Consider the following 16,751-nt stretch of genomic DNA (forward strand, 5'->3'; position numbering starts at 1 on the left):
AGCAGTCAGACATTCCTCTTCCTGACTTGGCTGCTTGTAATTATGGTCTGATTGATATGACATGATCACTGCTTTTTGTTGCCGGAGATATATCACAGTCAAACCTGTTCATACCACAGTCCTGATTAGAATAAAACTTTTGACTGGTAAAGATTGAATAAATAATAGCTAAGGATGTGGGGTTTTTTTCTGAACTTTAAATTTAATTGTCGATTATTTAGTCATTGATATTCATTGTTAAGGAAACAATACCAAAGAATTGAAACCAAGGCTTCAGTGGCTTTAAAAAAACAATGTTTTAATTTTTGGGGAAATATCCTTTTACAATGTTTTGTAGTATGGTACAATCTTAAACTCATTACACAAAATATCTTGGGATTGTATTATTCTCTTAAAACAGAAGATGAATAAAATGTAAAAAGCCTACTGTATAGTATCATAGACACTGCACATTGTGTCCCCATGGGATTCAGGACATTTTAATTACAGAGAAAAAGTGAGAGACAAAATAGGTAGGATAAATTCAATTTAAAGTTGTAATGAGCAACAGCAGCACAGCATACCAAATGAATATGTGTGAGTATGAATTTAACAAATACAGTAGCAGTAGTAGTAGTGATGTAGTGTGGGCTGTTGTCTCCTTAAAACAAGCAACAACTGCGGACCCCGTCCCCTGCGGAAATACAGGAGGTTGTCCAACACGTGATTAATTCAGTATGGCGGAGCTGTGGGCTGAATGATTTTTACAGTGCCGAGGGGTCCTAAAACCCTGCTGTGTGGATAGTCTACGTCTGAAGACAGGGAGACAACCAGCCACTTGCACCCAGGGGTGCCCAATTCAGGTAGTGTTTCTATTCTGCCTTTGTTAAACACACTTAGCCCACACAGTCCTCTCTTTGGCTTGGATGTGTAGAGACAGCCGTGACTCAAAAATAGGTTTATGTTGTTGCAGGTTTCCCTACGCTTTTCCTCCTCGGACTCAAACTGAGTTGCCGTATCTGTGTGCTAGACTTGACTTTTCCTGCGAGTTTGTATCATATTTAATAGTCAGCAGAAGGACAGCGTTAAGTGTTGCGCTATGTAGACATTTTGTTCTGTATTTAAAAACTGTCGAATAGCCTACGTGTTGTGCAACATTGTTACTCCGCCGCCGCAGCCGCTCGATTTAAATCTCACTGTTGGCTGTATTGTTTCAAACTTGTCATGTCGGGAAAGTTAATACTCTTTTCAAACGTTTTGCTTTTATTATTATACGCCATACTTTAGCACACGCTTCTCCTTGAAAGCGTGAGGTTAGTGGAAAGAGTTCCCAGATGTAGTGGGAACTTTTGTCGCCCAGTTACAGTTGTTTGTTTACCCGCACAGCACGTCACAACTATAGTGAGGTAACACGTTGTCTTCTAACTTGGTTTGCTGGAAAACTATCCTCTCCACACATTTCTTGAAGCAACACAGCCAGTACTTGCGTTCACGTGTAAACCTTTTGGTGTGTGTGTGTGTGTGTGAGAGAGAGAGGGAGAGCAGAAAGCAGTATTTACATGATGGAGGCTTGTGCTGAGGTTGAACCGCCGCTGCCGCAGCTTTGGGTGTAAACTTGTGTCTTCATGAAGTGTAAACACAAGAAGAGAGCAGCGGTAGGACGACGCTCAAGTTCTGTTCTGGCTCATAGCTTTAGAATCGGCACTTTTTTTTTTTAGTTTATGAAAGCAAACAAATGCGATTTCACTGCATCTTGTCCACCCCCCCCAGACAAAAATAGACCAGGTCTAGCACAAAAAACTTTACAATGACACATGTCAAATCTGGACTTGATTAACAAGCAGACTCCAGTAACAGTTTAAAAGATAATATTTCAGATTTGTGAAATCTTTATTGTTTTATGTAAATAAAAAACATGATTTTGCTGCTGTTTACTCATATAAACCACTTTGGATGTTTTTGTGTGTTTTCACGCACAGAATAAAGTGTTCCCAGTCTCAAACTGTTAGATTCTCTGTGTTAACATAGGCCTAGTCACTGTATCTACGCTTGAGATGTTTAGATAATGTGGGTTTTGATCTAGACCTGGTCTGTTGAAGGCGATCATTTGGTTTTGTTTTCATAAATTAAGGTTTCACAATCTGAAAGTAGGTTTTTAACAGCTTTAACTATGTCTAACACCCTTTCACAACAGTAAGTGGTGCAAAAGATGGTGGCTCAGTATTTTCATTCAAGTTTCCCTTAACTGCCAAATTGGAAACTGTGAACTTGGAAGCTAACTACACTGTCGTAGCGGCAGGGATGTGTCTTCACTCTGCTAAGACTGCTTGAAGCCTTTACCAGCGGAAACTATTCCCTCAGCATTACAAGCTCTGGAGGACCGCTGGTGCAGGCTCGTAAACCCCAGGCCCCACAGGACCAAGGTCACTGCAATCCTCTGAAAAACTGTCTCAGAGTGCTCCTCTTTAAGGATGAGTCTGCTGAGAGCAGTGCCCTCATTGGAGCAGAAACAAAGCAGGATCTTCTTTGCCAACATTTTGTCTGACATTTATTTTATTTTCGGCTGAGCTTCTCTTTTCTCAATTGGCAGTCCTTTTCTTGCCGAAGATCAATTCTAGTCGCTGATGTTATACAGAGTTACAGTGAATGAGAAGGGAGGGATTCAGAGTCCATACATGGAGAAATGTATTTGTCTCTCTGGTCACATTTAGTTGTCTGGTGATGACATAGACGGCATGCCATCATGTTAGGATAGCTCCGTTGCAGTTACATTGGGGTTTGGTATTAGAAAAACAGGTTTATCTCAAACATCAGTAGCACATGTCAGATTTTTTGTATCAAATATTAGGTGGAAGCATTTATTTGGAGACTCGCTGGTCTCACCAGGCTCTTATAACCGTTCACATGAAGAAATCCATTAGGACTAAGATGGCCCTTTCTCTTCCAATTGTTCAATAGGTCTTAATGCGAAGCAGCCCCAAGAAACGTTCCCAAGCAGTAAACATGATATTTATGGAATCTTCAATGGGTCTTGCGGCTGCATCGTATTGTGGTCTTTATCTGATTTGTCTCTGTGTGATTGTTATATATTTAATATGTGCAACACGGACTCTTGAAAGAATCTCTTCCACTTTGATTTTCAAAGACCTGAAAGTAACACCTTGCATTTCAATGACATATTTTATACAGCTGGAACATTCTTACTAACACAAACTACACACACGTTGGTTGTGCAAAAAATACACTGTTAAATAACAAAATGGATTTGGGGATCAAAGGTACATAGAGGGGTTTTTGTGTTAATGCATTTCAGAGTTTCTTCTTCTAAACCTCTTTGTGACTCAAACACCTGAAGTAAATTGAAGACTTCTTCACATTTTAACTTAAGTGTCTACTAATCGTATCCTGTGATTTTGATGCACAATTGTGGTAGACGACAGTAGATGGCTGCCTGCAATGTCTAATTCCAGTTTCACATAGCCTGCATAGCTTTTTATACAAAGATTTTGGGGGCCCAGGAAATAGTATTTTCAGTTGAATTTGTGAAAAGCCAAGTCTGTGTTTTCTAACTTCATGACCTCACCTGCCACATGCTTTCTCTTTGTCCAAGACCATTTCTGTTTGATCTGTTTGTTAGATTTTAGGACCATACTATTATGGCTGTGAGATTTCAACAGAATCAAATATCACACTATGTTGTAGTATTAACTCCGTAAGAAAAATGTAGTGATATTTTGAAGCTGATTTGTTATTTCATGAGATATGTAAAAATCACTGATTATGTAGCATTTGATCTAAAAATACCAGCATCAACATAATTTTGATAGTACACTGATTTGTAATCACAGTGAATGTCATGAGAACAGGGTAATGCTTTACAGCACCACAGGACTTCAGCGAAGCTAGCTTTGTATTCTCACTATGGATATCAAGACAGACGCCAAGCAGGCATTCTTTCTGTGTACACAGTCTGACTAGTAAGTAATATTGCTCTGTCTTGTGTTGTCACACTTTCTTGATGTTTGCTGTGATAGCAAAGTTGTCGACTTGCTAGTTTTTGATGATAACAAATGCATGTACAGCTGTCTGTATTTATGGCGGCGGTGAATTACACTTTGAAATGGTAGGTACCGCCAAATCTCACAAAAATCTTACATAATGTTGCTTTAACGTGTTGCTTATGTGGCAAAGTTACAGTACCTCTCAAAGGTGAGTACACCCCTTACGTTTTTGTTAATATTTGACTAGCCTATATCTTTACGTGTGAAGAAATGAAACTTTGCTACAATGTAAAGTAGTGAGTGTACAGCTTGTATAACAGTGTAAATTTGCTGTCCCCTCAAAATAACACATTACATAGCCATTAATGTCTAAACCGCTGGAAACAAAAGTGAGGACACCCCTTAGTGAAAATGTCCAAATTGGGCCCAATTAGCCATTTTCCCTCCCTGGTGTCATGTGACTCGTTAGCGTTACAAGGTCTCAGTTGTGAATGGGGAGCAGGTGTGTTAAATTTGGGGGGTCAGGTCATCCTGCCAGGGCTCAGACCGTACGCCGCACACAGCATCAAATTGGTCTGCAAGGCTGTCTTCCCAGAAGGAAGCCTCTTCTAAAGATGATGCACAAGAAAGCCCGCAAACAGTTTGCGGAAGACAAGCAGACTAAGGACACTGATTACAGGAACCATGTCCTGTGGTCTGATGAGACCAAGATGAACTTATTTAGTTCAGATGGTATCAAGCGTGTGTGGCGGCAACCAGGTGAGGAATACAAAGACAAGTGTGTCTTGCCTACCATCATGAGTTCTGCCGGCACTGGGGAGCTGCAGTTCATTGAGGGAACCATGAATGCCAACATGTACTTTGACATACTGAAACAGAGCATGATCCCCTCCCTTCGGAGACTGGGCTTCAGGGCAGTATTCCAACGTGATAACGACCCCAAACACACCTCCAAGACGACCACTGCCTTGCTAAAGAAGCTGAGGGTAAAGGTGATGGACTGGCCGAGCATGTCTCCAGACCTAAACCCTACTGACCATCTGTGGGGCTCCTCAAGGTGGAGGAGCGCAAGGTCTCTAACATCCACCAGCTCTGTGATGGAGGAGTGGAAGAGGACTCCAGTGGCAACCTGTGAAGCTCTGCTGAACTCCATGCGGGTTAAGAGGGTTAAGGTAGTGCTGGAAAATAATGGTGGACACACAAAATATTGACACTTTGGGCCCAATTTAGACCATTTCCACTTAGGGGTGGACTCACTCTTGTTTCCAGCGGTTTAGACATTAATGGCTGTGTGATGTGTTATTTTGAGGGAACAGCAAATTTACAAGCTGTACACTCACTCTATTACAAAGTGTCATTTCTCAGGTGTTGTCACATGAAAAGATAATCAAATATTTACACAAATATGAAGGTTGTACTAACTTTTGTGAGAAATTGTAAATCAGTGCTGTTATCATCACCTTTTACCACTTCATTCTGTCTTGATTTACTTTTTACCTCCATCCACCATCTTTCCTTGTTTGTTTTTTTTCTTCAATTTTGTAATCAAACGGATGGTTTCTGAATTGAATCTATTCGACTTTTAGGCTCATTGGCCAACTTGCTCATCACTACCGTACCAACATTTTGCAGAACTTCATTTATTTTCTGTACTTGCCCCCAAGTTGCCTCTTGTAATCTCATTAATAAGCTCATTTAGCTCAGTTCCATTGTGCTTTGTCAGGGCCAAGGCCTGACTTTCTGACATCCTCCCATCACTTAGCACAAGCTGACACTGAGAAAGCTTTCTTGTTTGTGGATATTTTGAGTATGTTGTCACGCTATTAATGTCATTGTTCTGCTCTGGGACAAATAAGGGGACAGGATCCTGTAACGCAAAGACACATTCTCCCAGCAGGAATTTGTAAGCTGCTTTGCAGGGTCATCCAGTGAACCCACAATGATTCAGCATCTCATTGTATCTTTGTTCTTAGTCCCTGTTCATTTGTTTACCTACCTCTTCATTACACACAGTGTTTGAGATACCTCTATACGGTTTGAATACAACCTGGGGGAATCCGTCGTTGCATCACAGTTTTTTAGCAAAAAATCTTTTCACTGCCAGCTCTTGAAACCAGTGCAATATGTTGACATGGACCATTGCCAGTTTGAATGTTATTTTTGGATCAAGTAAAGATGAAACATCAAGGTCAGCGAAATCAATCATTACACAGTTACTTCGCCTTTTCTCTTTAGGCTTACTGTTGTGAAACTTATAGAAAGGAAGTTGGATATTGGCCAGGGGGCCAAGAAGCAGTAGAAATAGACAAGAGGAACATTCAAAGCAGTAAAATGGACACAGAGTTTTTAATGGGCAGCTATACAGAAGCTCTCAGGCTCAACTGATGTGATTTGAGGCTTGATGAATCCTTGTGTTGATCCTTGTGGTCACCCGATGAGTTCATGGGTGCAAAACATTCTCCCAGATTCAGGCCCTTCTACCCAGTTGTGCCTCACGACTCCATTAATAAACCCATTTTAGCTCCTTTATGCTTTGCCGGGACCTTGTCCTGACTTTGAACCCACCCTAACTCCCCGAACTCAGTTAGCAATTGTTGGGGTTGGCAGTTGGGAAAGGCATCCTTGTTTGTGGACATGTTGTAGATGTCATGCTAATGGTTACTAATTGAGTCTATTAATGGCTCTGTAGTGTTGGGTACAAGGTTGGTGACAGGACCCTGTGTTGCACAGGCACACTCAAACCAGCAGGACTGTGCAAACTGTCCTGCTACCCTACCCCCTTCTTACTGTGTTATCTCACCCAATCAGATGTAACTGACAATTTTTAACAGTTGTATTCTTTGGGCAACTTTAGAAAATGGCTGACAAAGAAAATCAACAGAGCACAGAGCAGACAGACATATTTTCAAATAAAATGTACAAATATAGCCGCATCCCCACGACAGTCATTCTGTGGGAAACAGCCCTGTTAAACTGCAGTTAATTTTCAGTTGGATTTATCTCTGTCCAGTAGCCTAACCTGGAGCACTTTTTATTTTGAGATGTGTTTCAGAGTGAGAAGGTTTTGCAGTGCAGTTTTGGAGAAAATGTAAAGGTTATGCAATAGATGTTTTGTTATGAACATTCAATTAAATGGACCATTGGAAGAATAGCTTATGCTTATGCTAATGAGGATCGAAAGAGAGACAGAAAGAAAAGACACTTTACGTAAAAAAATGTTTGTGTATGCTGTCAGTTATAGTTGGAAAAAAAAATTGGCCAAAATCGCTATCGGCAGGTCAGTCTTCTATCTCTTTCAATCTCTCAGTGGTTACAGAGAAGCTTGAAATACAGCCGAACAATGTGAAAAAAATCATACTGCGATTATTTTTACTGAAAAGAATCTGAAAATGATGACGATGTGATTTAGGCCGGGATCTTTACCAAACAAGCATGTTCCCTTACATCTGGAGAGTATGATTTGTATTTATGATGGTATGTTGTGACACATTTGTTCTTTTTTATGAGAAAAATTGCAGTGTCTGTGATTTGGATATTGCACAATTTTCAGTTAATATTTCGATTTATTGTTCAGCCCTAGCTTTAAAATTAAATTGATAGATGAAATAGCCATTTATACATCTCTCAGAAATAAATTGCCAGCAGGAGTTGACACTAGAGTTGCTGTTGTCACTAATCCATCTGGTCATCGGGCCATAATGCATCACATTTTGATTCCCCCTTCTGTTTAATGAATTTTGTTGCTTTTCAATTCCCACCACTGCCTGTCCACAAAACTGGATCCAAAGCCACAAAGCAAAGGTTGCCTACAAACATCTCATTCTAAAGAAGCTTATACACAGCAAAAATCAAGCCTATTTTCATCTTCCGGTTAGTCGTTGAGTCTAGATGGGAGGAACCAAGTGGTCTCGGTCAAAGTTTGAAATTTTTGACCTCTGTGTTTCTCTTGAGCAGTTTAGTGTAAAATCATAGTGTTCCTTCGGGTTTGGCGTCAGAGCTCCTTCCGTAATAAATTAGTTTAGTCGTTGGTCTGATCATGTGAAAGCAGCTGCACACATTGACCTACACTGTGGTCATAGAAAACTCTGTTACATCCAAAAATGAGTGCTGTTTACTAAAGGATGAGCTGGATGATAAATAACATAGATGAGCGATGCAAATATAAAGATAGAACAATACATGGGTGAGTGAGAGTGACATGAAAGAATGTGCGTAATAAAGGGAGGGAAGTTGAGTGGGCTCTTGTCATTCGCAGGGCTTGGCACTATGCATGGAAAGATGCTACTTCCTGCTTTTCATTTGACTTGACCTTTTGTTGCCAGGGTAACAACACATGGGTGTTTGATTGTCCGTTAACATAAAGACTTGAGTGTGTAATACCATGGTTCCTTTTTATTACTGTGAGGCAGTAGTTGAAACTACAAGAAGATTGCTTAAATACTACAGAAGCAGTGAAGAAGGGCAAACGTGATATGTCAAACACACAAATGTCTAATGTCATGCCATGTAAAAACATTTTCACCATGATAGGGACGGTCCAAGTGCTTCATTGCACGCACACGCACACACGGGAAACATGACAAATTTTTTCCCCAAGTAAAACTTTAGAGTTTAGGCAGTTTGGGTTTGAGACAGCACTGTGTCATTTCTAGCTGCTTCACTTTCATAGAACAGCATTGTTAATCTCTCTCTGAGAGATAAAATGCAGACATATGCCGTTTAATAGAAGCTGGTGAATGTCATCAGTGTGAGGGGAAGTTGTCAAGCTGAGGTTAGCCATGGCAGCAACAGCTACAGTTCACACGGGGAAGGTAGTACATAATATGAGTGCTGCAGTTGCTAAATCAAGACCCTGTATGTAGGTAATACATTTCAGCCTGTCTGCTGCCAGTAACTTCTTCAGATGAGGTGGATTTTACATTCAGCCTGGTTATAATAGTCTTTTATTCAGAAACAACCACCTTCCCTCCATGTTCAGTGATGAATTGTTGCAAAGCTTTAAAATGCTGAACAAGCATTCAGCAGAGCCCTGTATTGCGAATGTATTTTAAAATGATGTATTGAATGACTTCATTGCCGTTTGTGCCCGACTTAAGTGACAGGTCTCAAGCATAGTCACACGATTTTGGTGCCAGCCCTCTCATCATCACCATGTTAAATACTTAGAGTCGAGCATTCGCTTTCCACTCTGTTCTGTTCATTCAGGCAGCTTATCAATAATTTAAGAGAGACTGGGGAGTGATGATGGCAGAGATCTTCCTCCAGAGACTAGAGTCAGGCCTACAGGTGGAGGATGGTGTGTTACAGGCCATGCTCTAACTGTGCCCAGGCTGTCAGGGCTCCGAATCAAGAAAAATTATCCTCCTGTGCGATTTGATGCCTGTGCTCCTCGTCTTGTCTCTGTTCAGCCAACAGCTGATTGATGTGATGTCCTGCGGTCATAGCTGGCCTTGTTCTCTTGCAAACATGACCGAGCAGCAGAGTGTCTGGTGTTACCGCATCCTTTTATGCCGGCTAGGGTGTCGCTTTGTCTTCTCCTACTTTCACACTTACACTCATGTCACCTGTGTCACCCTGACTTTAAGCCTCTCTCCATTTGAAGGAGGACTGGTTCAGTGTGACACACTCATGCCCTCAATGGAACCAGCGTCTAGACATATAGCCATATTCTAACCCTGGCCTGCCAACAGAAAGACTATTTTTCAACCAACAAAGAAAAATCTGGAACATGTCAATCAATAGCATACTGGCGGTGCTACTAATCCCACTCGCCAGCTTAATAATTCATAGTCAATTAGGGCTGAGAGTCTGAAGCTGTCTTCATGGCACAAGTGCATTTTCAATGATTTATTTCATGAGCTATGCAAGGGGTTTCTTAATTGTTGTTTACTGCTCGCTACCCGACCACATGTTATTTTTATGCCATCGTGATTACTCCCGGCAGCGCTCAGAGTGCTTGGGAAATGAAGTCCATTAAGGGGTCCTGAGAGCTGTTTTCCTGTCAAGCGCTATGAAACGTTTCCAAGTTCTAACTGTGCTGCACGAGAACAATAAATCTCATCCAATCTTAAGTGTCACTGGGCGGAAATGAGAAGCATGAAGAGGTGCAGGTGGTGTATTTTATGGTTCTACAGTGCAGTAAAAAATACCTGCAGTGTTGTACAAAGATTCATTTTTAATAGGGTCCCTGAAGAACAGTTAAAATTGCAGAAAAAGTGAACTCACATGGAAGGAACATTAAGACCTGCTCAGCTGACAGACCAGTGCCACAAACTGCAGCTTCATGGCGTCAGAAAAGGACCAGATTTGTCTTCCCCTTGAGCTGCACTAGCTGTTTGTCTGTGTGTGTGTGGCGAAAAAGTGTGAGGACCAAATGCCTAAGATCATTGCTGACATAGTATGGCAAGCTGTGTAAGCACCGTCTGAATTCTTATGTGACAGGCGTCTCCTTTGAAAAAAATAGGCGTTTGAATCTGAGAATGGCCCTGCTGCCTTCCAGCCAACACACTGACGCCTTTTCTTTTTTATTTGACACCTCATGCCTCAGCAAATCCATCGACATAAAGTATCCCTCCTGGCCATCAAAGTATTGTCTGCACACATGCGACTATTAAATAAACACCCATGTCAGACATTCACACAAACATCTAAACCTCCCCTCTGGTGATTCTGCCCGTGGCCTGGAGGACGCCGTGAGGTGCTGCGCACAAATTCTGAAGAAAGTGAGAAATGCTGAGGAACAGTGCAGTGTCACAGCAGCACACGGATGTTTCATTTCCCAAACTCTGCCAGTCTATATTTGCACCTCATTGTCTTTGCATTGAAACGGCGAGGGCAAGCACTGGAGCTCTTTTTTTTTTTTTTTTTGTGTGTGTATTTAAAAACTTGGAGTGTCTTCGTATTCCTACAGTGTCTTGATTTCTTCACATTCCACGCTAGTGAATGACCTGGGCCTAAGGGACTGTTTTCCTTCTACGCTAATTCCCGATAAGTGAAGTACGACCCTGGAGAATCCTGGCAGTACTGTGTTTCCATGAGATTTTATTTCACTGTGCCATGTCTGCACCTTCTTTCCACTGAACTCATCATTTGACTGTAATTCAGTCCAACAGCTTTAAAGTAACGGTGACAGCAAAGAGACTGTGTTTTGTTTTGTTTTGAGAGAGAGGAAGGGAGCACATACACACTTTATTGTGGCCTCTGTGGTATTTCTAGTGACTGATTGCAGCTCTAATTACCAGTTGTTTGTTTTCAGCTGTGTTGACACCTGTTAGACGTGACAGAGGTGAGTTTAGGCTTCTGCCTGTTAGTGTTGAATTGCTGGAGGGCTCCCTATGTCTGTGTGTGTTTACATATTCCTTGCAGTTTTGATTGCATCACACACACACACACACACTATGAAAAGTTTTCTTCCTCTTTCTCCTCTGCTATTGACTCTGATGTAAGTCTAAGCCTGCAGGAAGCCTCTGTTTGCATTTCATTTGAGGCTCTGCTACAGGGAAGAGCCTTTTTTACTGACTTCCACAGCTGACCATGCAAGCTGATGAAGTAAGGATTTAGTAATGTCACTAGAAGCTGGAAAATGTTCAAAGTCAAGTATTATTTGTGTGTATTGATGTGCCAGGATTTGACTGCTTTTAGCCATATAGCTAGCTAACAGCACGGACAGTGACTTGCAGTGCTAGCTGGTGCTTTTAAGTTACATAAACATGCTGTGATTTTAGACAATCCAGATGGTTCAAATGAAACCATATTCATTTGATGAAAAACAGACATGTGAGACAACTCTAAACTCTTACTTGGAGGAAGCCAGAGCTGTTTTACATCACCACATTGTTTCTCTTACCCACAATAAACCAAATGTTTTTGATTAAGGTTCATATTTGTAACGTGTTTCAACATATTTTCAGTACTAATAATGTATGTCCCAGAGTTTTAAAGGAGAGTTGTTTTAATGTCATTTCTGCTTTGTAACAACAAGAAGTTTCACTGCAATTTATTTTCTCAATTGCTGTTGTTGGCTGTGACTTGTGTCCTCTGTGGCTGGCAGCCTCACCTTGGCAGCCATAATCCAGCTCACAGCTGACCATGCACATAAAACACACACACAGCAGGTGAAATATGTCCCACAACTCACTGAATATCATTGGGAAGCCTGTTTTAGGTAGCGTGCGCAGGGTTATGCATGTGCAGTTAGGGTCACAGATAGAGACAAAATGATCATGAAACACCGGGGTCATCGGTTTCTTTGATGGCAGGTTTCAGGTTTTTCTTCTTCCCTAGCCTGTTGAAGTTCCCCACATGGCCTCAGGTAAACACAGATGAGCTTTGGCACAATAACTGCAGGGAGGAATAATAAGTCTAGAGGACACCAGCCCACGATGACCCCTGATTTGGAATATGCCCTGTTTGTGTGTTTGTTTTAAATTTGGAGGTTAACTTGTGTGTTTTCTGTGTCTACCCCTCACAGCCTGACTGTTTGGTGGAAGGAATCCTGCCACAACACACCACTGAGGTCTCCAGCTGTGACTCGGTGTGATGAAACCTTAAGAAACAGCTACCCTCTGTCCCTCCTTCGCCTGGCACCTCCACCTGGCAGCACCAGCGTGGCTGAGAAGCACATGGTGGTCACTACAGTCACCACGGAGGTGCACTGACACCCTCAGAGCTCACCTCTCCTCCCCTGTCAAGTCTGCCCGGCAACAGCAACCATAACAATGAGCTCTCACAGTCGGTCAGGTAAGATTTAAAAAACATGTACTGTTTAAGATTAGATTATATTTTTTCATAGTTGTGCTACCTGTTTTATAAATGAAAATAGGGCTAAATTTAAATCAATAATTATCACGATAAATGTCAAGTCATTATTTCTTTCAAGTTTAAAGGCTGATTTTTGCTCCTGCGCGGAAGTTGATGGTTTTAAACTATTCTTTAAGGCCAGAAGATGACAAACACCAAATAGGGGATCACTTTACAAATCTGAATTTTTTCCAACAAATATGCATGAGAAAAAATAAGTAAAATCTTTTTTTCAGTCCCTTTCCCTGAAGAAAATAAATATCTTTCTCAAAAAATAAAGTTTGATCCTGATTCATATGAATTAAATCAAGCATTTATTGAACATTTGTTATATTGTTCATTAGGAAAATTATATCAGAATAATTATCATTATTGTTTTATTGCCCAGACCTAAATGAAAAGCGCAGGTAAACTAACTAAAACAGACTTACTTAACAACAAAGTACTTTGTCTGGCTTATTTATGCATGCAGTGTTTTTTAGAGTCACTTTTTTGAGAACTGACCACACAATCCCACAGTAGTAGAAAATGGTAAGTGAAACCCTACTTGGGACGCCACGTTTTCCGTGACGTCTGAGGAAGAGCTTGTTCTACAGCACTGACCTTTGAACACTATGATGTTTATTGTTGAGTCTGAAGGCAGAAACAGACGGAATTGACTTGGGTTGTAGGCATTACAATTTCAGACATCTCACTTAGCGCAAGCTGAGACATTTTTGCTAGAGTGAACGCCACTTTTCACTGTTCAAACTAGATGTCATAGTGTCCCTGTTGATGCTATTTTACCAGTGTATATCCTTCAATTCATTGACCAGATGGATATGGAAAGAAAGCAAGATTGATATGTAAGATATTTTAGGAGAGAGAGAGAGAAGCAGTGAGACCCTTGGCAGCTGATTCTGAGGTCAGTAGTGGTCTACAGGTCTGTAGTGGTCTACAGGTCTGTAGTGGTCTACAGGTCTGTAGTGGTCTACAGGTCTGTAGTGGTCTACTGGTCTCAGGAAATGTGGGCTGTTTTGTTTTCTTCTAACAAAAGGCATTTGTTGGTAGGTCTAGGCACCAAGGCATAGCCTAAACTAAATTATTTTATGATATTTATTATATTTGCTATATATTTAACTTTCAGCATCCAGTGCAGTAACAGTAATTACTGTAATTCCATAGCATTCTTTGGACCTGAAACTTTTTTAATATGGAGAGGAATTAGATATGTTATTACTTTATCACACATTTACATGAGCAATCTGGATAGCATTTAGTTCAGAGTCTACAGTACCCAGCAGGTGCGCAGTCCGACCAAAGTAAATTCCCCCCATGCAGCTTTGATGTGTCTAACGTTGCAGTGTTTAACGGAGAAATGGAAGAAGAGAATATGTCTGTCGCTTTTTAACTTATTGGCTTCTTCACTTGTTGTTGAAAAAGAGGGGACATTTTTTTGGTTTGTTTAATTGATTTGCACTTATGTTCACCAAGAAAACAATGCTATCAGGAAAACAAATTAATGCAGAAAAATTAAATTGTATGCTATGAAATTTATTCACTGACGTTCTGAAGTGAAATGGGAGTAAAGCTGTATTTTTTAATGTTAATGTCATTTTTATTTTAAGATGCTGAATTGATATTTTAACTTGTATGGTGCACATTCAATATTATCTCTTTTGAATCAAGCACACTTTTCATTGTTCATTTGATTTGCAATTCAGTCACGTGCGATTAATTGCATTTGCAATATTATTGCGATATGATAAAATGAGATTTTCTAATCGCAAAGGCTGCGATTACGCACTGATCACATGACATGCTAAACTAAACCAGTCTGCAGAGGAAGCATCAACTTCGCACGTTACGCTGTACCTTGACTTGTTGGTGTATAATAGCACCCGCCACCCACAGGGTAAATTGGTGGTTTGGCGACAGGAAAAATGCACAACAGAAAGACACGTGTAGTAAGGAAAGCGTATTGTGGCGATCGGCGCCTGCGTCACACACACAGTCACCAGTCAGCTCAGGAAATATCTGTGAAACGGCATTTTTGCTCCTGAGAGAATTACTAAGCTTGTCTGTTAAAGACGTGAGGCGTCACTTGGTTTTATTTTCCATGGCCAACTTTTGAATTGAACCTCAAACTGAGCATTTTTCTGTTTGCTTACTGGGATATAGAAAGATGGACTCCTAGGAGATTTGAACTGAGATAAGGACTCATTAATTGGTGGTTGAACTGTGGGTTTTGTATTGAGCGCTCACTGTATAACTGTGGTGAACGTTTTTCTTGTGGTCTGTAGGTGGGCCAACCTAATGATATTATATCATTACTTAATGCCATGACTTGACTCTCAAATTATCTTTCTCATACTCAACAGTGTATGTTTAATCTATCTAATATTGTGTTGGTCATACTACACTACAGGAGGTAAAGAGCTTAAAAATTAATTGCTTATTAAATTGCAATCACAATATTTGTAAAAAAAAAACAAAAAACTGCTATTAGATTATTTTCCAAAATTGTTCAGCCCTAGTTACGTAGCTCTCTGTAATACTAATGTACCTTGTGACATGGATACATGGACTTGGTTGCCACACAGTCTTGAGTCAGGTAACGGACATGATAGCAAACAACACCAACAACAAACACTGAATAAGTAGTAATGTGTTCTGACGGATATGGAAGCACTTAGGTTTTGCAAAGTCTGATGTTGAGCAAAGGAATGTGCTGTTTGTGGAAAGATTCACGTAACCATTTTCTATTGTTTTTGTTGCAAAGCCATAATTGAACAGCGCTATAATACAGAATATACATCCAACTTTTAACAAATAGATGTTGCATATTACCTGATGTCTGCGCGTCTTTATTTTGCTGCTTTGTTTGTATACGTCAACCTTCTGTACAATAGTTCTCCATTAAACAATCCACATTTTGTCTTAGCTTTTATGAAGGCAGCAATAACCCGCTTAATGACACTCTTGCATCGTATTGGCTTCCTGGGGGAGATGCATAGTATCTCTGCTTACAGTTACGGATGTAGTTACTGGTTCATCTAGAGGTTATTGGTAACATATCTTGGTATCTTTGTGATTCTTTCAGTTAAATGTGTTGTTTTTTTCCTGCGTCTCTTGGCCATGTGGGAGTAAAAGCTGTTGTTTGATGTTTGCAGCGTTGATGAATGCATGGGAAGGCTGTGGTCCACAAATTCACGTTTCCTCAGTTATGTGCACATATGGCATTTGTGTTTTATTTAATTTTATTTTTAATCTCTCAGACCCATGGGTGCAGAAGGACAGTGAATGATACAAACAGTGGATCCAGATTCAGCCATTCTCTTTTGAATGATTTATTTGGAAGCGTTTGGTCCATAGAAAATTCAGGAATGTCTAGAAAATGTCTATTGAGCAACTCTCCACATGCATGATTCTCATCCTGCGTGTTTACGGGTCATGAATTATATTTCACAGTAGGTTTCCCTTGTGTGCTTGACCTCAACCAGTTGGGGCTACCCATGTGGTCTACTCAAAAACCCTCTTTTCCTAAATCATATCCATGGTACAGATCTGGCTTTTCCTCTTTCTCAACTGCAAACCAAAATGGACAAAAGGCCAATTGTGTCCCCCATTACCCATCATGCTTTGGCTGTCTTTGTCGTATTCAGCGCTATGATTTCACAGCCATTGATTAATTGTTGTGGTGCCTTGGTCCTGAGTAGCTCATCGTGGGTTGCTGGCATCATCCTCTTTCCTCTTGAGCTGCGAGTAGAGACATAGTGTTGTTCCAGCCAAAATGGTTTGCGTCAGTTGTTGCAGGACATCCAGATAGTGGCACATACTGGCACAAGCCAAAGGTATCTGATTGTTTTTCTTCCTCTTTTTCTATTTCATTGTGTTATATAAGTGGAACATTGGAGTTGGGCATTATTTCCTTTTTTTATTTTCCATTTCCATGCTCTGCCTATTCCGTTTCCACAAGTTTTTTTTCTTTCA

The 16,751-nt window shown here is 40.6% G+C and overlaps 1 protein-coding gene across 2 annotated transcripts in view; it reads left to right on the top strand.

Annotated features, from left to right (window-relative positions):
* Positions 1-691: 691 nt before the first annotated feature.
* hdac4 (histone deacetylase 4) overlaps positions 692-16,751 on the top strand; it is a 131,984-nt gene continuing 115,924 nt past the window's right edge. For both annotated transcript variants that reach the window (XM_038720111.1, XM_038720113.1), the window contains exons 1-2: positions 692-842; positions 12,451-12,719. In XM_038720111.1, coding sequence (XP_038576039.1) covers positions 12,698-12,719 — 22 coding nt within the window. In that variant the 5' untranslated portion in view covers positions 692-842; positions 12,451-12,697. The remainder of the gene's footprint in view (positions 843-12,450; positions 12,720-16,751) is intronic.

This window comes from Micropterus salmoides, unplaced genomic scaffold (assembly GCF_014851395.1).
Source record: "Micropterus salmoides isolate LMB-PRFRI ecotype aquatic unplaced genomic scaffold, ASM1485139v1 Ms_hic_scaffold_15, whole genome shotgun sequence".
Classification (NCBI taxonomy): Eukaryota; Metazoa; Chordata; class Actinopteri; order Centrarchiformes; family Centrarchidae; genus Micropterus; species Micropterus salmoides.